The sequence below is a fragment of the Melozone crissalis genome, unplaced genomic scaffold (assembly GCF_028551555.1).
Source record: "Melozone crissalis strain CALT ecotype California unplaced genomic scaffold, PUWL_Pcris_2 ptg000006l_1, whole genome shotgun sequence".
Taxonomy (NCBI): domain Eukaryota; kingdom Metazoa; phylum Chordata; class Aves; order Passeriformes; family Passerellidae; genus Melozone; species Melozone crissalis.
The window spans coordinates 41482507-41505509 of NW_026535784.1; the positions used below are offsets into that span (position 1 = coordinate 41482507).

A 23003-nucleotide genomic window follows, 5' to 3' on the forward strand; every position below is an offset into this window, starting at 1 on the left:
TACTGAAAAGTTTGCTAGTTAGGCTACATACTACTGAAAATTACTAGCGTGCTTCTATTTGAAAAACTGTTTAATTATTTATTATGCAGAAAAAATGCACATTGTTCACTGAAAGCAGCAAGTTCTACATAGCAGAAACTTCAAGCTCTGAGAGCTCTGAGCAGCCTGCCAGTGATTTACATAGGTAAGATAGAAGGAGAGATATATAAGCAGGATATAAATGTTTCATATTCTTTGTACAAAATACAAATAAGGGGTACCCATTCCTGATGTTTATGTGAATGCCATAGCTCGTTTGGACATGGCATCTTTCTGGTATGGTCTTATAAAATTAAATAGTACGGGTTAACATGCTCACTGGCCTCTGAAGAATAGGAATACACAGTTACTGCAGCTTGCTCTTGAATGAAGGAAACACAAAAATCGGTATTATGATATTGAAACATGCATAGAAACCTGAGCTGCCTCATTTTAATAGATATGCATGAGTGACACTGCTAATATCCCTTACAAGCATGTACAACTAAAAGCCTCAAGCCTTTTATAGTTATAAGTGGCCAAATCAACTATTAAGACACATTAAATGGTTAAATATTTCAAAGGGCAATGATGGATATGTAGAAGATAAGACACAAAATATTTATAATCCACCTTCATGCAAGAATAAAAATTAGATCAAAGAAAAAATTATGCGAAAAAAGTATGTTCACAATTCATTGCTGGGTCAAGGCACTTTGCAAATGAAGAAACTTTAGCAGGGGAACATGTACAAAGAAGGAAGATCCTTGGTTTTTTCTAGGGACCAAGACTACAGTGGAAGAACAGAAGCAAGAACTCAAGCCTGGCATTGACACCGTCTTCAACAATTCAACAAAGACATTTTAATTCCAAAGTGTCAGGTCAAGAATTAAGGACCCAAGTCCTTATTTTTGAGTGTCACAGGTACAGCTGTTCAGTAAATAAAGTTACATTTTTTTTGCACACACAGGAACCTGCTCCTAAATCAAGTCTGGATCTGTTGTCATGTGGTATCTCACTCTCCCACCACATGAATAAAAAATTATTTTTTATCTCACAGAAACTCCATTCAGGCTTTCAAAGATATGTATTTAAGTTTTACGGAGTATGGATTAAAACTCCTAAGCAAAAATTTCCCCCTATGCTGAAGAACAGGAAAGAATACAAACCCTGTTAAGCAGCTCAAGTGTAAAGTAATGACACCAAATTTAATGCTTACTCCTAAATTATCTGTCAAAAACCACCCTCATAAGCTCTCTAGGAAGTGCTGTTTGCAAAGCTACCTATCAGAAGCTTTAAACTGCAGCTCTCCTCTAAGAACTGAATCTTTTTTTTTTCTGCATGGCAGGTTGTCTTGTAAGCAGGGAAAAAGAAGAAAAATATTCAAAGTCAATGAAGTCACAGCTCTGGAAAGTCTGGCAAAAATGAATGCAGAGGACTCCAGCCCATTATGGCTAAAGCAGTGCACTCCAAACAAACAGAATATATTCCTATGGCACCATCCCACCTCTGAAAATAATATGAAACCTAGAAGAAATGGGAGACTTCTGCATTATGAAGTTGAGGAGATATCTCGAAATTTCTTCAGATACAGCAATATAAGAAATCTCCTGAGAACCTCTACCTTCCACAAGTTGATCCCAACTCGACTGTCCAACTGCTGAAAGTTCACACAGCAGTATTTAAAACTTTATACTTGAGCAGAAAGGATTTCCCACTGAAAGAAGAAGAGAACTTTTTTTTTTTGCTCAAAAGGATCCCAAATGGGGGGATGTGCATGCTGCTGATCACAGGGCAATATGGGCATCCTTGTGCATGCAAGCTCACCCTCAAGGCTAATGAAGCAACAGGTGAAACTGCACTAGGCTCCCCAGAGAGATTATAACCTTACCATTTACTTGTTGTAAAACTATATCTCTGAACAACAATCTCAATTTATACTTGTAGTGGATTACAATCTTAAATCACATGAGAGTGGATCAAGATTATGTTACCAGTATGCATCATGTAAGTAACTAAATAAGGTTCTTAAGACTTTCATCTCTATTATTAAGCATGACTGCAAATAAAGTATTATTTAAACTAATTTCCAAAATCAAGTAACTTGACTATTCTTAAATCTAATGTCTGTTTTTAATGGCTGATTTTAGAATATGTCTTAAAATCCTTGTGCTCTTCAAAGTTCAGATTTACTGTATCTAAATGATAGCTCCTGAGGGATTTGCATGCACTCCTTACCAGCTTGATAAATCCATCATAAACTTCTCCTTGAACTGAAATGCTCTAAGTTGGTTAAGCGTCACACATGCAGGAGTACAAGAAGTGTTTATGTTTCTGCTGAAGCCTCGTCATTAAAATACATGTTTTTTGGAAGCATATCAGTTCAAAAATGATGGCCAGAAGAGATCAATATGCCTGATCCTTTTCACGTGCAACACAGCTTTTACCCTGACTGCTAAAAACTGGCTTTTGTAAGGAAATCACACTGAAAATTCCAGTTAGATTTTCTGAGCGTGAGTCTCACATAAAAGAAAACTCAGGAAAACAAAAATTTTGACAAAATCTATTTTTTGGTGATTTCTACAACATCTTCATACTCTGCAACAATGAACTAAGAAGTTATAAAGTGAGGTTATTGTTGATTTCAGTTGGAATAAAGATGTAAAGTGTGTTTATAATAAAATCTTGATTTTCCAGCTGCCAATTTGGGAGGGAAGTTGCCTATCACGATACTGTAATTTTTGTCCCATACTGGTTTGGTCCCACTCTTTGATGGAAACACAGAAGGGGAAAAGATAAAGGGTACACCAGAAAACATTGCTGTAATTCAAAGGGGCAATTCCTACTGGCAGGTTGTGACCAAACCTGTGTGATGCAAATTTCAACAGAGGAGTGCTAGCTAGAACCATGCTGATACATTCTATACTAGGGCTACTGCTGCATAAAGAAATCTTATGCTCAGTTGGACAGAGCAGTGCAAATTTTTCTGCTGTTCATAAAAATGAACTTAACAAAATCACTCACCTTTAAAAAAAAATAAATCTCAAAATGCATTTTTCTTTTGAAAAAATTACTATTTCCATTATTTGGTTATATTATAAGCATGCCTTAGGCACACATTTTCTTCTCTGCTAAGAAGTGTTGCTACCTTTTCTCCTGTGTCACCCTTCAGTCCATTCTCACCAGCATCCCCCTATAATTGAAACACACATTACATTTTAATGATTTTCTGTAAGCACACAGCATGCAGAGAAGAGTCAGCATTCTAACATGATTAACAATGCAAGTTGATTTTGTTCATCAGATAGTCAGTCTCTGTGACATGGTCAGGAAGGGGCTATGACTTACAGACTTCACTATAACTGCCATCCCTTTCACAGATCTGTAAAAAAATCCCACCAGAAAGCATCAAAATACCTGCTGGTATAATCTACCATCTTTCTCAGGTCACTGCAGTTTAGCAAGGAAGGAATGATTTAATGATTCCATGATGATTCAGCACTTTAAATTAGAAATACATTTTTCTTCCCAACACAGACACATTCACCTTGATGTATCTATAAAATTCAGATGACAGTTAGACAATCCCAGTAGTTTTTATTGAGACTCTCAAGTAATTTATAGCACACACTCCCTGAGTCTGAAGTCCTTCATAAATGATTTACAAATTAAAAAAAAAAAATTCACTAAATGTCACTCCTCCAAGGAGCTTCCAATGACTTTATCTCTACATAAATTCTATGCCCTGTTTTTGTTAGAAAAGTGATATTTAGATAACATTTTCATGTATGAGTAGACATTTTCTACTCAAAGAAATGCCCAAAATTTTAAAAGAAAAATTTCACAATATTTATCTATAAAAAGACCAAATTTCCACTCAGTCCGGTAACCATATAAGAAGTCCAGACTACATCAAATATGCTGTATGTTGTTTTATGTTAAGAATACAGGCTAAAAATTTCTGTGAGACTTGAGGGTCGTGTAAAGTGCAGTAAGTATTTAAATGCAAAAAATATAGATGAAAACAAGTAGACTAAAAACACATTTCTGCCCTTGGTCTGATAACCAGTAGTACTGTTCTAATAACATTATTCATCTGTATCTGTCAGATTGTTCTGAAAACCTCAATATGAAATGCTTTTGGAGAAGACTCAGAAATTTATACATCACAGCCACTGATACAATGGGAACCAGCTAACAATCTAGCAGCACTCTAATTAAGGAAACATACATGAAACATGGAAGAGTAACAGTGAGGAATGTTACTCAAGTTCAATTAACATGATAAACTTATTGAGGGGATCTGTAACTACACATTTTAGAAAAAGAAACTGCACATTTCAGAAAAAGACAAAGGATAATTATGGAAAAATAGAATGGTTTTATGTGACAAAAATTCACCACATATTAAAATTCATAGTTATTCCTTTTATGTCTGAAAACAAACTAAGGATTACTGAAGTACTTTAAAAATATCATTTTAACAGAATAAATTATTTCATTATGCATATTTCATGATTACATAGTTCTGCATGTGGGTTACAGACTTTCAAGATTTCCCTAGATTATTTTTATGGTGTGCTTTTGAAAATGTGAAATTGATAGCCTTGGCAAATCATGCTTCCAGCTGCTATTACACAAATTTACATGGATCTGGAAGTGAAATTCAGTTGTAGCTGCAAAGACACAGGTGAACATTTCTCAAGAGCAAATTGCACCTCAGTACAAACAACTTACCTTTTAAACATGAGGTCAGTAGACTTGCAGAAGATGAGGCTGTGCATGGATTCGTACTCAAAATGAGTCTTATGCTATTTCTCAAACTGCCCCTGTGAGCAGGTGAGGGAGCTCAGCTCTAAACTTACTGTGCTCCTACCCACCACTATGCCTGGAAGAGCAGAATTATACTCCCCTTTTGCAGCATGGAGCTGGTTCCACCCCCTTGTCCTGCCTTGGTATGACTGGACATCAGAGAAGCAATTTCTTGCTAACTCACAGCAAGTACGAGCCCCATCAGCGAGCCTCTCCAGACAGCATCACTGGAGATCCTGGGGGCAGACTCCTTTGCTCTTACTTAAACTGACACAAACACAAATGGAGCATTCAATTTTGTATTTTTTATTCCATTTCCATTTTTATTTTTAGCACGTGGAGAGCTTGTTATACAGGTATCACTTAGAATATATGTAGTTTTACCATTCTGTTACCTAATTGCTTTATTCCACACAGGTGTTAGAGCATCAAAACCAAGTTGTGAGAAATGTGTGAATCTCTAATTTATTCAGACAGGCTCATCATTTTCTGAGACTCACCACAGTTAGGATTAGTTGCCTGATTGCTCATCTGTGCAGCCTTTAACACACAATCACTGCACTCTGTGACTAATCCCACTGCAGTGATCACAGATCAATAACCTCCATTAGCAGGTATTATCTGGCCCTTGGAAAGGCTGCACTGTGCCACTTAAGTTCCAGGTAGGAGCTGTGGTTTTTTATTTTTAAACTCAGGATCAGTGCACTGCAAGCAAGTTACCCAAAACAGAACCACAACAAAGGAAGTGAAGCATCTCACCTTCTCTCCTCTTTCTCCAGGGTCACCCTAAGGAAAATAATTGGAGCAAAGAAGTCGTAAGTTACTAACTCAGGCAGAAATCTGAGTGTTAGCTTTACTATCATTAGTTATTACTAATGCTAATATTACTATCCTTACTAATAATTATGTCACTACTGATGACAACATCTCAGATGATACAATACAACAAGAAAATCTCCGATGAACAATAAAATATGTAAATTTAATAAATCTCAATGGACAATACAACTTCAACATTTTTTTAAAAGCTTCAATGGTTTGCATGTGAAGACCTCTCTCTCTCTATTTTGTCCTACAGCCTGACAAACAGGCATATGTCTTTGGGAAGCAGCCTGCAGGGACCTAGGTGGCTCCTACATGTCGTTCTCCATGTTTTGGGAACAAACAAAAGAAACAAAAAGTCTGGATGTGAAGGGAAAGTCTTATGATTCTGGCTCAGAAGGTTCCTCAAGAGAGAGAAAATGCCTTAAGTGTCTTGAACAAATTCATGACTGTTCCAGAGTAGAAAGCCTTCAGTGCTCTCCATACTCCCTGTAACAATCACTGTAACAAAAAGATGGCTTTTTCAAAATTAAAACGTGCTTGAGAAACTGCAAAAGCACTTTTGCATGCCAGCCTGACCCTGACAACTCATGTCTGCATTTGTGGCTCAGAGCTGCACTCTGGCTCATCTTTGCCCCTTCTGATGGCTGGCAGTCGCTAGGCAACTCAGGGACTACAGCTGTGAATACGAATGAAGCATCAACTACCATAATTCGGCTTCTTCTCTATACAAAGTAAGAAAAGGTCATGCTCCCAAATGGTTTGTTTTCATTCCTGATGGACAAGCAGCCAGTCAGTAAATGTAAAGAGGCTGCCTTGCATGTCTGTCAGCAGCGGCATGATGCACAGAATCAGCTGAAGAGCACATGTGCACCAGGGAGCTCACTCGCAGCTGATGGGATTAGAAATTAGCATTGCCCCCTCCAAGGGGCCCACAGATCCCATCATCTTGGACACGTTGAGTTCTCTTTTAAATGAAGTTATCATCATAAGCTTAATGTTCTATCTGACTTGTTCAATATTAAAACAGAACAAACTACAGAACAACAAAGTGCAAAGAGTCATTCTGATGTAACACATACAGGCTGAGACATGCTCCTAATGAGGCTTGTTGCTAACTTCCATAATAGCAGGATCAGCCCTCAAGACTTCACCCTGACATTTGTCAAAGAACTGACCGCAGAAGTTCTTGAAAAGAAGCCTGAAACACATTGTAAGGGGCATAAACAAAGCCTTTCTGAAAAGGTCCCCAAATTCCCAAACACTTGCAGGCATATTGCATTCAGCTGGCAGTGGATGCCTATGAATCAGTGCCCCCGACTGGAATTACACATGCACAGCAGAAGAAAATGCTTCTTTATGGTGAGATGTGTAAAGCCTCTTACAGCACTGATCACTGGAGGGAGCGGATCATTAAATGTCAGTCAGAACGGAAACCCAAGCTGGAAAGTACAACTGTCATTTACACATGCATTCACATGCCCTGTGCTTCTGTTTTTAGTTAATTTTCAATACTGACCTTGAGCCCTGCTTCTCCCTTCTCTCCTGCTATGCCAGGCAAACCAGGTTCACCCTAAAGTCAAAGAAAAAGAAAGATGAAGTTAAGAAAGATGTGATGAAATATATGAACCTTCTCATAATGGGTCAGTAATGATAAACACAGTTTTAAAAGACTCTGCAAAGATGTAGCCCACAGCTGGGCACTAAAATGACTTATTTTGTCAGTTAGGGTGGATTACTCTAACCCATGTAAGGTAAGAAATTATTCTTCTGAAAAAGGTGGAAACACACAGATGTCTCACTAAACAGGAAGGAGACCTGTGACTCCTGATTCTTAAAATCTGTCCAATTAGCCTTAAAAGCACAGTCTTCCCAGCAAGACTGCCAATGCTTTCCTCTTCTCTACAACTTAGAAATGCTGCAAGAAAGGCTTGTCTTAATTTATTTTGACATTTGTGTTTCTGGTCTCAGATGGAAAAGAGATAATGAAAAAAAATGAGAAGGGCCGGTTTCAGAAATGGAAGAATTTGGAAAAGCAGAAAGCTTTTCAATTTTTAAAACATACTTTGCTTATCCATTTTTTATACCAGTGGTTGAAAAGTGGTTTTAAAAGATTTAAAAACTCTCAGCATTACATCAATGCTCCAAATTTTGGGTATCTTCAATGAGTAGTATAATACTCTTCTACAGTTTAAGGAGTCATAAATTATTTTCATGAGTCAATCAGCAAATAACATTTATTTTCAATCTTCTTTCCCATCTTCAATTTTAAAAATAAAGAAAAGAAGCCAACAAGAAAAAAAAAACAAGTCAAACAAAAAACCCTCTAAAAATATTTTTTAGTGTTTATCTCCCACATTTATGGGAAAATGACAGATATTTATTTTAGATAAAATAATGTAATGGTTAGACTTATTGTAAAACAACTAGAGCTTGTGGCTTACTGTGTAAAAGCTTCTGCAGATGTATATCTCAGTTTCACAAGAAATACCTCTGATAACCCTCACATAGAGAACTGCATCACGCTTCCAACATGGCAAAGCACATTAAAATAAAAGCCAAAGAAAGATTTTTAAAAGTCTGCAGCTTGGTCCTTCTAAAAGCCCTTTGCTATTTGAGTGTAGAAAAATGTGGAAAAGTTAAATCCAATGGCTAACATAGCAATCAAATTTGGAACAGTAATTTGTATCAGTAAGTCAGTGAACAATTTTCACACAGTATTCAAATTTAGTACACGTCATGACCCAATCCTCTACTCAAAAGTTACAGAGCATTAAGATAAAGGCTTTTCTAAACACAACAAGACACATTTTCTATTCCTCCATAAAAGTCTCCTACTAAGAACTTATCTCTTTATTACTTCTGCAGGCAGATTTAATCATAGATGTATTAACTCTGATTGTCTGTGAAAGCAAGTTCCATTGTATTTCTAAATTAGGTAACGGAATCATTAATTACATTTTAATTTCCTCAAGACTTGCACTGTTTCAAAAAAAACCCCCAAAATCATCGAAGTTCTAGAACACTTCTAGTGAGGCATTTTCCAAGACAGAGCAAAAAATAGGTACCATTAAGCCCTCAGGGAATGAAATAGTCACTTGTGTCAGCCCCTTCTCAAGGCCCCTTTGTACTACAGTAGCTGTGATAAAGTGGCACAGGCATTTGATATATGAGTGCTCAGGATTTGAAGCTGTTGGAGATTAGGTGTGAGTGTCCTAAAGGATTGACCTAAAAGGCTTTTGAAGAAAATTGCCAGTTGACAAAATGAAGCAGAAGGGACCCATGAATATACACTTGTTTCTCCTCATCCCCACACCCCAACACGCTTGCTTCTGTCCCCTTCATTTTCAAACAGCTGCTGTCGGCTGATGCTTTAAAGCTGATGCTTTAAATCTCTAATCAAAAGGTTGAAGTCCCAAGCTTGCACTTTCCTACCAGGTATACATATCAGTGCTATGGATGCAGAGGGCCACTGCTGTGACAAAAAGGAGATCGCAGAAATAGAACAAAAAATTATTTTCTTTGGAAAAAGTGAAAACCTCAGCCTGTCACCCAGTCACAGTAAATCCCCATTCATACCAGCAATTGCAGTTCTGACCTATGTGCAACTGCTGTGCTCAGCACTACACTTACAGTAATGAAAGGACTAGGCAGAGATACTTTAAGTGCAGAAACTAGCTCTGGGAATGGGAAAGATCGAAGGCAAACCTAGAAGGATAACACAGAAATGACCTTGTGCCTTTATGTTTTTGAAGCGATTATCATTCTCTTGGTAATGTTCAGAAGAGCAGGGAAAATATTCTTTTCCCTATGTTAGACCTTTATTTTCTTGTCTATACAAAGAATCAGTGAAAAGAGGTGAACATGTAGAGCCCATAAGATGATCTGTGCCCTAGCCCTGATGAACATTCCCAGTGCAGAGCTAAACAAGCTTTGTGCCAGGGAGCCTCCCTTTGTCACTCTGCATGTCTTGTAGGCATGGCAGTCTGGCTTTATCTGCAGATATTTTTACTATTCCAGTAAGTCTTAACATAAACCCCCCAAAATAAACAAGAAAAACCAAACCACAAAGCAAACATAAAAATGCTTTGCTCAAAGTAATTATGAAGCAAAGAGCTGTTAACTTTTGCAGATGAGTAGATTGATAGCTCTTCCCTACTCAGATACTGTCATTTTAGATATGTTCATTCCAAAAAATTATTTTGATTCTTGGCATGAAAATAATTTAAAATATTTCTGTTAGGAAGTATAGTTAGCTACTTTTCTTCTGTTTAGTTACTTTTATTTATTTATCTATTTATTACTAAAAGCATGTGTTAAAACCAGAGTGCAAAACGCTGTAAGAGTAAAACTGGAGTGTAAAATGCTGTACAAGTACACTTCAGCCCCACAGGTTAGTGTTTTGGAGATGAGCAAAATGCACAGCTGACTTTTAAGAGGCTGGAGATGGTGACCCTGCTATTCAAGGAGTGATGCATGCAAGGGAACACCAGACACTCAACGATGTCATTCGATGCAACAATTTAAATCAGACTGCTTTTCAACCTGATAAAATGGAAGAAGCTACAAAGCTAAATCCTCACTGTCACATGTTTTTTACATTCACCAGGCCATGGCTAATGTCTTTCCTGACTGCTGTTGTAGTCTCTCTTTAATTGCATTGACAGCAAAGGCGTTAGGTTGCAGAAACAATTGTCTGGAGCACCTCAGCTAGGTTTCAAACCAACGCAGCATATTTTTATCTTTTCTTTCATAGAATCACAGAATGCTTGAATTTACAAGGCACCTCTGGAGATCACCTTTGAGGCCCTTACTTGGATTCCACCCAGTATGTTCATGTCTTTCTTGCAGTGAGGAGCCCACAACGGGACACAGTACTCCAAGAGTGGCCTCGATAGTGGTTTTTTTTCCATTTAAAGAATAATTTTTTTCTATAGTACATCTAACTTTAGCTCACAGCTCACCCCTTCTCCAGTTATGAACCCCTGAGAAATTATTGCTCAGTAACAGAGTGATGGCAATCATTCTAAAACTTCCTAGTGTCTATAAAACCGAACCCATGATCCCAGTCAGAGAATTTATTTATGAGGGCTAAACTGAACCCTCACACAAGAAAAAGATGTAAGACCCAGAGAAATTGTGTGAAGGTAACCTAAGAGCATCCCCTTGGAACTTTTCCCTAAAAGGGATGGAGAGTGGGGAAGATGCTGTAGTGAGGTGTGAAGTATCTTGGTACTCAATTTAAATCAATTGTTACTTACCCCTTCTGCCCTTCTGCACTCTTATTCTCAGCTGAACCATACTGCAGAAGTTGTCCTGTGCAATGAGCACTGTGTGGAACTACCATGATACACCAAAAAAAAAAAAAAAATCTCCCTCCTGGCACTGAGGTGGGCTGTGATTTCCAAAGGCCACCTCAGAAATGTGCAGCTGAACTGACACCATGATGGAAAGAGCAAGAGCTCCATGGGATGCTGGGGAACCTGCAGCATCTTACCTGAACATCCTCTCTATCAAGGTTCTCTGCTGCACCAAAGCAGCAACAAAACTACCAGACGCACAAACATCATGTCCCACATTGGCAAACATGCAAATATTGCATTAGAAATACTGTTTAGGTAACCCTTGACTTCTTTTTCATATGAAGTTATTTTTATCTTGCCTTTGTGTAACTTGACCAAGCCCCTAACTCTTTCCTGTATTTGGGCAAAGAACAACTTTCAGCACTCTGCTCAATAAATAGGTGTAGTAGTTTCCTCAGATACTCTTGTTGTAGGGGCAGTCTTAATGCTTACACTGAAGTGAATCAGAATTTGGTGAGTACTCAGGTGTACAGAGCATTGCTTGGGCTCTCTTGGTAATATGAGAAAGAAATCTATCAATATGAACTCAAAATCTACTTCATAACAGGTCTGAAAATATATTACCCACCAGAGTCCATATTAAAGTAGGTGAGGCAGTTGAAAGCATGCTTCTCCTTACTGGAGTGCTTTCTGCCCCTGAGGCATATACCTTCATATCCAGAATTAATCAGCTAAAAATAACATGGCTGGGGGCCCCAGCTTTTCTTGTTTGTAACAGCAAAACAGCCCAGAGGCTGCAGTTCTGAAATAGGTTTTGTTTTGGTGAGATGCAATAACTCTCTAGACCAGCTGGTTGATATCCACCTCACCCTGAAAGAAAGGCTGTCAGTATTGCTATATTTTTCAGTCACTAGAATGTAATCAATTTAAGGATAAGGAAACACAAGAGGCCTCAAACCTAATCCAGTCTAATATTACTCTAAAATACATAGATGAGGACAGAGGGTAAAAAAGAGGTTTTTCAGAAATGTTACTATGATTTCCATTTCAAACTAGGGTGGAATTCAATTCCTTTCAACTGGCTTCTCGAGCCCCTCAAAAGTAACTTAAAATTGTTTGCTTAAGGACTGGAAATCTCTCCTGGCCCACTCACCAACTGAAATTAAGTGGAAAGTCTCTTCAACAAGACTCAGCTGGCCTGCAAACCTGTCTGGGAATTTGTGAACTATATTTATGATGTTTCCTCCCTTTATTTGAAAAAATGTTAGTACATGCATACCCTTCCTCATTTCGCTGAACAAATTTGATACTGCCACCTTCAAAATGTGTTCCTACACAGCACTGGACAAAGTAATAAGGAAATATATGTAAATTAGAGAAACAAAAATCATGAAGAAAGCAGTAAGAAATGTGCATACCCAGCCTCTGAATCCACTGATATGAAGGAAAATTGTTTGAGGTTTATCATATTGCTATTGCAAATCTACCAGAAGAATTTGAAATTAAGGGATCTATCCTGATCATTCATTCTGTTTTCAATATACCCTTACCAAAAAACCCACCAAAATATCAAGTAGTGCGTAAGAAAAGTAGCACTATGTAAGAAAAGATTTATGGAAGTTTAGAGTGAGGTGTTTATGCACTCCAGACAAACTCCTATTTATAACAAAGACGGTTATTTGCACAAACTCCAGAAACTGGGCTCCTTCAGCCAAATACCATCTTAACACTTAAGGAATCTCTGCTTTTCTCTTTGTGTGCTGCTGCAGTCATTGACAGACCTTATCAAATCAGCAGCACTTAACAAATACCAGAATATATATTCTATACTTGCAGAGTTTAACTTTCCAAGAAGCCCTTTGTGGCTATTTCAACACGATTAATGTACGAATGTGATATCCTCAGATCACTGCAACCTCCCAGCACCTTGCAGAATTAGTGCTTTTCTGTACTTTTCGAGTGCCTGAGGAACTTCTGCCAGGGATGGAGAAAGGGAAGTTTATCTGCCATTGCATCATGACAGAAAGAAACCTGTGGCTTGCACAACAGTCTGCAAAGGAAAAGGAGCACTCAGAAAGATTCCTTATTTCAGCAGGTTTTGGTCCATCCCAAAAACAACACTATTTCCAGCTGCAGGTATTATTAAGCAGCTCCTTTCCAGTTACTGTTCTCAAGATAAACTTGCTGCAGTTTCTCAAATGTAGGAACAAATGAAGACTGTAAATGTTCTTGCAAGACTACCTGTAATGTTTCACTGGATTTGGCCTAACGTGTGAAGGTTTTATGGCAGTGATTTTGCTACTCTAAATACAAAAAAAATCTACTAGTTAACAGTCCTGCAAAAACATGTGGGTTGTGTAAAATTACACTTCCTCTAATATCTAGAGACTGTCTAAGACAAGGGGTTCATATGTTAAGGGATTAAAAGACTGTTCTAAGTGGACTCAAAATTTATGATCTCATTCCCAGACCCATGGTCAGACTTGTCAATCATCTCCCATAGCTCAGTATTTCAATTAAAGAAGAGGTGAAACAAAGAAAAAGGAAAATTACAGAGGCATGTAGATGATGAAGATGACCTAACTCTGTTTTGTTCAACTGCTTGAGGACAGAGCAAAGCTAATTCACTGCTGACATTCACTGGCTGAAAAATACTTCATTGTCCAAACGAGAAAAGCATTCACACACTTAATTTTAAGCATGTGCTTAACATTCACAGCCTTTTAAACCAAGGAAAAATATTAACTTGGAACTTAATGCACTGCACATGCTGTTGTCTGGCAGAGCGAGCTCACTGGCCAAAAGGCAACCAGGACAGTAAGGCTTTTGTAAAGTCCTTTATCTACGTCACTTCTAAAAAGGGGATGACTTGCATCACACATGCAAGTTGAACCCAACTATTCTGCAAGTCACCATGAATCTGAATGAGTAGAACCAGAAGTGCCAGCAGCTGGCTCACAGTACAGCCCGACTCTTAAAATCACCACTCTGGTCCTCATCAATATCTCATGTGCTGCACTGCACTGAGAATCTGTTTTTTTCATTGAAATTGGAAGAACTGACCTTTTGATAGCAAAATATTAACATGGGATTGCTAGGCTGCATTATACTTTCTAACTCTAGACAAATACTGCTTCAGCTTAAACTTCATTTCTACCACTGTTTCCAAGCTAACAGAATTTTTAAATCTATTTATTAAAGAGATAGCAACATTCAACTTTCACCTGCCTAGTATTAAGAAAATAATATATTTTTTGCAAATAAGGAAGTGGTTTCTAGTCAATATTGACCAACAGTTGAGAAATCAAATAAAAGAATGCAACAGCAATTTATTTTTATCTGTGTGGCTTTTGTCCTGGTCCCTCCCTCTGTTTCACTTTAGTAATTCAGGGGTTTTTTTAAAAGGTCAAAAGTAAAGCAGTCCAGCTACACTAAAAACATACTGACTTCTTTAATAAAGTGGTAATAACTTTAAAATGTCTGCGAAGTTATAGATGTGATGAATGACGAAGTAAATCAAATAAATAGACAGCCATAAATTGAAAATTTTGGAGTTTTTTAAGAGCACAATTTAAAATTAATAATCAACATTTAAAGATGTGTTTTCATCTTCCCATAATGTTCAACTGCACATTTCTTTTATGCCCCCCTGAAACATGACAGCAGATAAGTAAGTCTATGTGGTCTCCTAAGAATAGACATGCAACAACCTTGCCAAAGAGCTTAAAAAAATTCCCTGTCTCCCAAAATGACACATTAATCACGCATTTGACACATTTCATTAATATCAATTTTTTCTGCTCATTTGAGTGAATTTTTCTTGCTGGAGTTTGCATGATTTCTATTAAAAATAAAGTTCTTGAATAAAATATGAATCATCAGTTCTGTTCTATTCAAAGCAGTTTCCAACTTCACCAGTCCAGTGTTCTTACATATTCCTACAGATATGCCACAAAGTAAATTTTCACTGGCATTTCAGTCAGGCCACAAAAATGACTTGAATCATGTACAGCAAGAGCATCTCAGTTGGCAAGCACTGTCTACTATTTCTGTTGCAAGTGAATTCAGTTATAAAATATGGAGCAAAAAATCTGAGGACTTACTGAAAATTTGTTTCATATTACTTTCTTATAAATTCTGGTATTAAATACATATATGTGTCTGTGTTTGTGTACGAATATAGTTAATTCTAAATATTTCTTATTTTGTTGTTTCACATTAATTGTAATACTCAGAATAGTTTAAAATAAATTCTTATCGCTATCACTAAAGTGAAATATATGGTTATTACATTATTTCTTATAACCACTCTGAAAACACAGTCCTAATATTATGTATTATGCTATTAGAAACTATACTTCTTTTTTTCTTTTTTAGGAAAGAAGAATTAAAAGTAAATTATTTGAAACAACACTTATTCCTAGGGCTCTTGATGAGGGAAGCAGAAGAGAGGATTGTCTAATACAACCCTTATTGACTACCATCTGCTGCAGCTTGAACCTACTGAACATATATATCATACATTTTCTTTTTGGCATCCCTTGCCAGTGCTTTTGAAGTTCACTAGGAATGCTAGGGCTTGTGAGAACAACAGATGGATAACACTCTACAGTCAAGGAGGTATACTATTGAAACTTCATCACCCAGATTTGCCAAGAAACCTTAGCAATGCTGTAACACAGCCCTGCTGCTTTATTGTGACCTCTCCTTATGGAGGGCCATTCTGAACTCTGACAGTGACTTGCCTAAATTAGCATTTCCTTGTGGTTGTATTCAAAAATATTTGTTTGACTTATTCCTCTGTGTTTTCATCCCCAAAATTCAATTTGAAATTATCCTCCAGCTGCACTTCCATTTCTTTTTATTTCTCTATTTATAGGTTGTATTAACAATGTATTGACACCACATCAGTAGCCAGTCTCAATGTGTTTGCATTATGAGACTGAGTGAACAAAAAGTAAAAAACCCTTTGTTTGTTAATATGCTGACTCAAGTAACACACTGTTAATATGCATTTCTTTCTACAACCCATCAGCCATCACCAAATTTGAACACCACACTTTCAGCTTAATTAATTACATTTGCTGCTTATTCAGGTAAAACTAGAAAAAAATTACTTCAGAGCACAAAGCACATTATGCTATATTACACATGGCCTTTTCCATGAAGCCAATTTGAAAGCACAGTTCTGGATTTAAGGTTGCATATTGTTCATGTGAACATGCCCAAAATTGCTTTAATCCACTACATAAATACTGGCAGTGCTGAAAAAGTCAGAGAACTCACCACTTGTCCATCTCTCCCTGGAACACCAGGCACTCCAACAGAACCCTGGAGGGAAACAGACGCCAGTGTTTAGCAAATTAAACAGGTCATGAAACCTTTCATCTCATAATACAGTGTTTAGAAATAATGGTGAATGTTTGCTTATTGGAACTGCAATAAATTTTTCAAGAACTCGTTTTTATCCAAGCTGAGCTCTCCTTTCAGTTGAGATTTTACACTAATTAGACATATTCTCATGTTGTACATTTTAAGGACTGTATCGCCTTTTCCAGAAACAAGCTTCAAGCTCATGTTTTGTAATGTTGTGGATGCTTCACAATAAATGTTAGAATTAAAATGCTATTCCATTTAATGCTCTCAATAAGTTTTGAAACTGATCCCATGCAATCAAATATAGCACCTGAACAAGACGATTAATGCTTCTAGAGGGATCATTTAAGCTCAAAAACCAATCAATCTCAAGGCTTTAAGAGATAATATGCAGTGATTCAGTCTGACAGTACAAATTACAGATACACTTTGAAATTGCACCAATAATAGTGCAATCAGAATTAAAAGGTTGATACAGGCCAAACACAAGTGACAAAGAAGAAAAAAAATTAGCAATGACTTCTAACATTGAGAGATCTTTTTTATAAAGCTCTCATACTGTAAATTTCTATGTGATAAATAATTTTTTGAAGGTCCTTGTGCAACTTGCTATGGAAGTTCAGGGAAAACACAAAGCATGAGGAAAGCAGGAAAGCTGAATAGGCTTGTACAGCATTCTCCTCTTATTTTATAAAGATGGTGCTGCACAGTAAGCAAACTGAAAGAATTTCTGCATGGCAATTCCCCCTCTATTTTGCTTAGAGGTGTTACTAAAATTATCACCAACACCCAAAGGAAATGTGTTCAAAATGGATGCAGACATTTGTCAATTAATAGAGTTGGAAAATCCTGTTTAACAGGAAAAGGAACCAAGTCATGAGGGTCTTAAGAACCCTCCAAGAGCTAGTAACAGAGCTTTGAATCAGTAAGAAATAATACACCACATCCCAGCTTATCTCTTTGACTCACAATACTCTTCCCTTTCTCCCAAAGCTTCTACTTTGGCATCCTTGTCTCTTTTTGCTGAATGCATGGTCCTGGCTTTAAGCTACTGCAAAGGGACCTGAGTGAACACTTCCACATCTCTGTATCATTTTTCCAGAAGATCAGAAGGCAAAGCTCAGGAGAGCATTAAACCATCAGCCTCAATAAACTATCCTATGTATAACAGTTCCTCCTCTCAGTGGCAGCTGATTATTTTTCTTGCAAAACACAGGATGTTAGAAAGTGTCAAATGAAGCTGATTCTACTGTGATAAGTAAATGTTTTTCAGATATTCAAAAGTTCATCAGCACGTGGGTTTTGCTGATGTTGTACATGCAAAGTATCCTCCTCCACAATTCTCAGGGTATAGCTTTGTACGGGCAACTTAGACATGAGCCCCATTCCTGCATTGCCAAACACAAAGGGTACTCCTCTCCTTCAGCCTGCAAACTCTATATAGCCCACAGCTGACAAAATTCCAACAATTTGTGTACTTTGGGATTACATTTTTACATATCACAGGTTTTCTTTCTTTTGTAAAAAAGTTTCATTTTAACAGATGCTTCACTCTAAAGAACATAATCTCAGAAGAAGGAAAGCAGGCATCCTTCTCACATATGTCAATACTACTTATTCCTTTCTCTTTTTTTTTTCCTTTATACAAATTATAGCAGTTTTATTAAATATCTTTCATACAACTTTTCAATCTTTTGAAATCAGCTAGAAAATTACTCACCTTGGTGGTATGCGAGTCAGATGCCGGAAAAGTACCACTCACTAGCTGTTATGCTGATATTCTGAGGACTGTTTTAATGGAGTAATTCCATAAATCATAACTCACTCAATCAAACCGAGGCAGTCAGCTTTAATGAGTGTAAATAAGGCTGGAGGCATTCCCAGGAAGGCAGGTCTCGGGTTACCAGAGGAACAGGAAGACACCGGCAGACCACCTGAACACCACCGACCAAGCGCTATTTATCAGCAACACCTACGCCCTTTGTTTCTGCTGCTCAATTCTTTAGTCATATGGCACTGATCTACTTGAGTAGAGACATGCATTTAATCAGAAACTTTATCTCCCCACCTTTCACAACGCTTTAACTTTGGTTTCCTAATCGTACCAGTCTATGAATGAGAAAATTATAGTGACCTTTTCACCAGAAAGTTGAGCAGACAGATTGAAAACAGTCTGCTCTGCATTGCTTGAACTTCATATGATGGGGGAAATGAGAAATCTTGCGTCTCACATTATATGGCTCCATTTTGCAAAAGCAAAATTCAGAACCTAAGTTAATTGATTCAATGCAGTGTACAGTAGCTTATTCCATTCACCTTTTCTGCATGCAATTTGGCACGGGAGGAATAATCACTTTCACAGCATTGTTGTTAATACTGTACCTTTTGTCCTGGAGGCCCCTGAGGTCCCTGCAAAGGGAAAACAATTCAATTAACATCAAAACTCCAGCCAATTTAAACTGAAATGACTAATTAAGACTGTCTTATTGTGTAAGCACTCTGATACTGGACTGAAACCAGCTGATATTTTATAAATCAAAGAAAAGTAGGAGTTTATGCTCAAGTATCAAGAATACTCAAATTTTCCCCCTTCTAATCTTTTCTCTTCCAAGCCATCTGTTTCTTCCAATAGTGACAAATCTCCCAGCATTAAGATGACTGTGGTTTTTCTCTTTTATATCAGCCAACAGCCAGTTGTGTGTTCACAGTAACAGCATATCAGCTTGTCAGCATAAAAACAAGGTTTATGCAAACAACCATTTTTGCAATGGGGAGAAGCATAAACCTCAAAATCTTCTCACCTTCTAAGTATCACCACACATGACTGTGTTATACCCAACTTGTCATGTGTGCCATCATTTCCAAGTTAAGAGAAAAATCTTTAGCTTCAGAAATCGTTAAGAATGCTCTTGGGAAGCAAAGAACCACCATTTTGTCCCCATGACCTGAGAAGGCAGGAAGAGATAGCTCAGGAAAGCTTAACTTTCCTTAATGTCATACAGGAGTCAAAGTCTTGTTGATATTAAGAGGACCCATTTCTCAACTGGTGTCTCTGAAGTACCCAGGTGGCCACAGTGGAGAGGGGAAACAGAGAGAAAGTAGATCAACCAGCCATGTCTAGGACACTTTGGCAGTCTCTTTTGGTAACAGACAGACCACATCCAACACAGTTCTGTGCAATTTTGTCCTCAGGTTCCTACTATGGGCACTGGTGCAAACTGTGGGTGCTGGTGGTGTACCAAGGAAAGTGAATCCATAGTCCATGAAAGTGCAAAACCCAGCACAAAAACTGGGGAATTCAAATCCTTCTGATGTGAGAAAGAATAAAAGAAGAACTGATCGATACCAGAACTTTAATTATTCAGGAAAACAAAAGGATTTTTGCTTCAAAATGCGACATTGATTTTATTCTTAAATTAGTGTGGAGTTAGGCAGAATCCTCCACTGTCAGTAGACGGAACATTGCTTGTTGGAACATTGCTCTGATGCGACTTTAAACTGCTAACAAGGAAAAGCTCCACTGGTGGTAATTCTGAGTGCTGCATCCACTGACATGGATGAAAGCCTTGCAGTTTTAAATGATGTGTCTAAGGTTTGGTATCAAGTCTTGCAAAAGCATAGATGAATGCGCCTTCTTGAAAGTTTTGCCTGAATGTTTTAACAGAAGAAAGGTATTGTGAGCATCTCCTTTAGACTGCAGAGACAGATTCTGATAAAGGAAACCCACCTTTAATCCCCTGCCTTCAAAAGAAAGCAGAAGTACCTCAGCACTCAGCACTGGTGATGATCAGAGCAATGAATATAGTGAGCATCTGCTTTTCCAGATGGAGAAAAATGTCCCCAGCTCACAGTGTTCCACAAAACCTGCTGATTAAATCAAGTCTTCTTTTCAGTAAGTGCTTGAGAGTGAGTGATCTGCTGGGCAAGGAACCACAAATAGAGCAACAAGTCTACAAACAGTGTTCTTCCCTTTCTTCGAGTGCCTGACACCGTCCTTTTCTTTTGTAAGAAAGACACAACTTTGTCTAGCATTTTAAAAATGCCAAGAATTAATGCTCAAACTAATGCTTTCCCTACAGCAATGGTATCAAAACAGGCTCCAAATGTCTACATCCTGGGCATCAGTTGTCTGTTGACCTGTTGTAAACTAACCTGCTACATTTCAGGGTTATTTCAGGTCTTGGGAAAAATCCTGCCATCAGTAGGCCAAAGAACAACTGAAGACCTCCATCATAGCTCATACCAGCTATTTTTATGTCCAAGGGATGGATATATCAGTTTCTAGCTACTTAAGAAGCTATTAAAACCTTCTAAAGACCCTCAGCTATATTAAATTACCATTTGGGATCCCTTAATACAATACCACTGTATGAAGGAAAAATGATAATTCACTTACTAATATTAGCCCCAAAGCAACCTGTTAAATGTACTCTCTGTTGGACTTTCTGCCTGGTGCTTGCAGCTGTCAGCTGTCAGGGATGAATATAATTCAAGACATTGCAGAAAACATTTTTTCCCAGAATTTCCTCTTCATCCCTGACATCATTCCAGCTTCTCCAGATGAGTTACTGAATATGAAAATATTTACATAGTAGCCTAGTCTTGCTCTTATGATGACTTTAAAATGAATAATTCAGAGAAAAGATGCAGCAGATACTTATCAATAAATATCTTATGCAATTAGAAGTTTTCCATTTCTGGTACTTAAGCCTTTACTCAGACTGGAAGCAGCCCTGGTGTTTCACAGCCACTGAGCCACTTGATGACACGAACAGTCTCCAACAGCACAACAACCTATTGTATGGTATTGACTGAAAAAAAAACAATTTCAAATAAAAGCTTACCTAAATTGGTACGCTTTACAATTTACATAGGATAACAAGTCCTTCTTATCCTTAGAATGTTCTGACTGCAAAACACACCTGAATGGAAACAATTTTTCTCTAAAGCACTGCTCTCTAGCATTGGGAAAGAAGCTCAAAGTCATTGGAAACTTGACAGCTCATTCACTGACAGCTCTCATCTCTCCCCCACACATCAGGTTACTAACAGAAAACTTTTTTAAACAAAACAAAATGAAAAAGCCTGTAGAACACCTCAAAATGGTGCTTATTTTTCTAGAATTGACTAAAATCTCTGATCAAGGCACAGAATGACACTGGAGAGACAGCAACAAGCAAGTAAATAAAATACGGTAGAAAGAAAAAAATATAAAAGAATAAAATTTTAAAAAATCTAAAATAAAAAACCAAAAACAAAACAGAAAACCAAACCAAAAACCAACAAGGTGATTTGACTTATTTCCAGAGGAATAAGTGACAGCTTTTAGAAGAACGAATGTAGAAAATTCCATATGAACACGTGTGCTTTCTCCCCATATTACTCTACTGAACTGGGGAGCACCATGTGGTACCCACTTGATGAACAGAATGCAAGAACAGCAATCAAAATCTCTATGTAGGTCTGGAGACAGAAGCAGAAGGCAAGAAATATGTGAAAGTTTCCAAGCAATTCCTCAGGATGTTTTGTTTTGATGTTTTTCTCCATTTTCCTCCAGCTGCTCTGTGCTCCGTAACAGCTGCAGCAATATCCCAGCCCTGCTGTTTGCTCCGGCACATCCAAAGGGACGCTCTGCAAATGCAGGCTCAGCCAAGCTTCCCCCTGGACAGATATTCTGCCCCTGGGTGCTGGCAGGCAGTGCAGAGCTGCTGCCACAGGTCCCCACCTCACTGCCCCCAAGCCCAAAGCCGTGGCTCTGCACTGACCCCACACACACAAACACACAGAACCTGCTGGAATCCCCACCAGCTGCAGGCTCCAGCTACACCACATGTAACATACCGCCCCTCTGCCACCAACAGATCTGGTGCATGAAGGAGGCAAAGCAGAACCACACAGCCCTTTACAACCACTGGCTGATCAAGAAAACAAAACAATCCCAGAAGTACATAATTCTTTCACCTCCTAACTACATATACATATATATGATACATGTCATTGATCAATGACAGATTATGTTGATAGCAAATATCGGACATTTGCCTGCATTATTGAAAGCTGCCAGAGTTTCCACAATGGGATGCTCAGCATCAACTCCTAAACCACTGGCAATTCGTGTCAAAAAGCTCTTTTTATAAAGAGCATTCAGGCTTCAAGAATTCCAAAGAAACTTTGTGAAAATGGTTCAGATGAAGTGACTGCTCAGCGTTTTCTAGGATTATGCCACTTTTCCTCAAATTGACACATATTCACAGACGAACCGCAATTGAGAAGGCTGAAAATTTTGGTTGCAAGAAGTCTTGAATAGCCCAGAATAGGAAGATAACTAAATATAATGAAAATAAAATATAGTTCTTGCTTTTTCAACCATCATGAACATTTCAGAAGAGCCCTTTGCCATCATGTCCAATTGAGTAAACCAGCTAGGCAGCTGTGACAACCCATTGCAGGGCTTCACTGAATTCGGTTCTCGTTCGCGTAACTCTACAGTAGGACGATGAAAAGTGAGGTGTGTTTCTCCAAAGAAATTCAACTGCCCTCTGTGTTTCTCTGGAGAAGGAGAATTATTGATAATATCTAAACATTTGGAAAACTGGGTAACTAAGGATAAATACAAATGTGCACAAAAGTCTTCTATGCAATTGTGTTTTTTTAAAAGGTAAAATATTTCCA

The 23003-nt window shown here is 37.9% G+C and overlaps 1 protein-coding gene across 1 annotated transcript in view; it reads right to left on the reverse strand.

Moving 5' to 3' along the window:
* COL25A1 (collagen type XXV alpha 1 chain) overlaps positions 1–23003 on the reverse strand; it is a 294552-nt gene that overhangs the window by 52944 nt on the left and 218605 nt on the right. Inside the window, exons 11-15 of the mRNA XM_054295154.1 lie at positions 18714–18740; positions 16242–16286; positions 7172–7225; positions 5590–5616; positions 3167–3211 (exon numbers count right to left, since the gene is read on the reverse strand). Of these exons, the coding sequence (XP_054151129.1) occupies positions 3167–3211; positions 5590–5616; positions 7172–7225; positions 16242–16286; positions 18714–18740 (198 nt within the window). The remainder of the gene's footprint in view (positions 1–3166; positions 3212–5589; positions 5617–7171; positions 7226–16241; positions 16287–18713; positions 18741–23003) is intronic.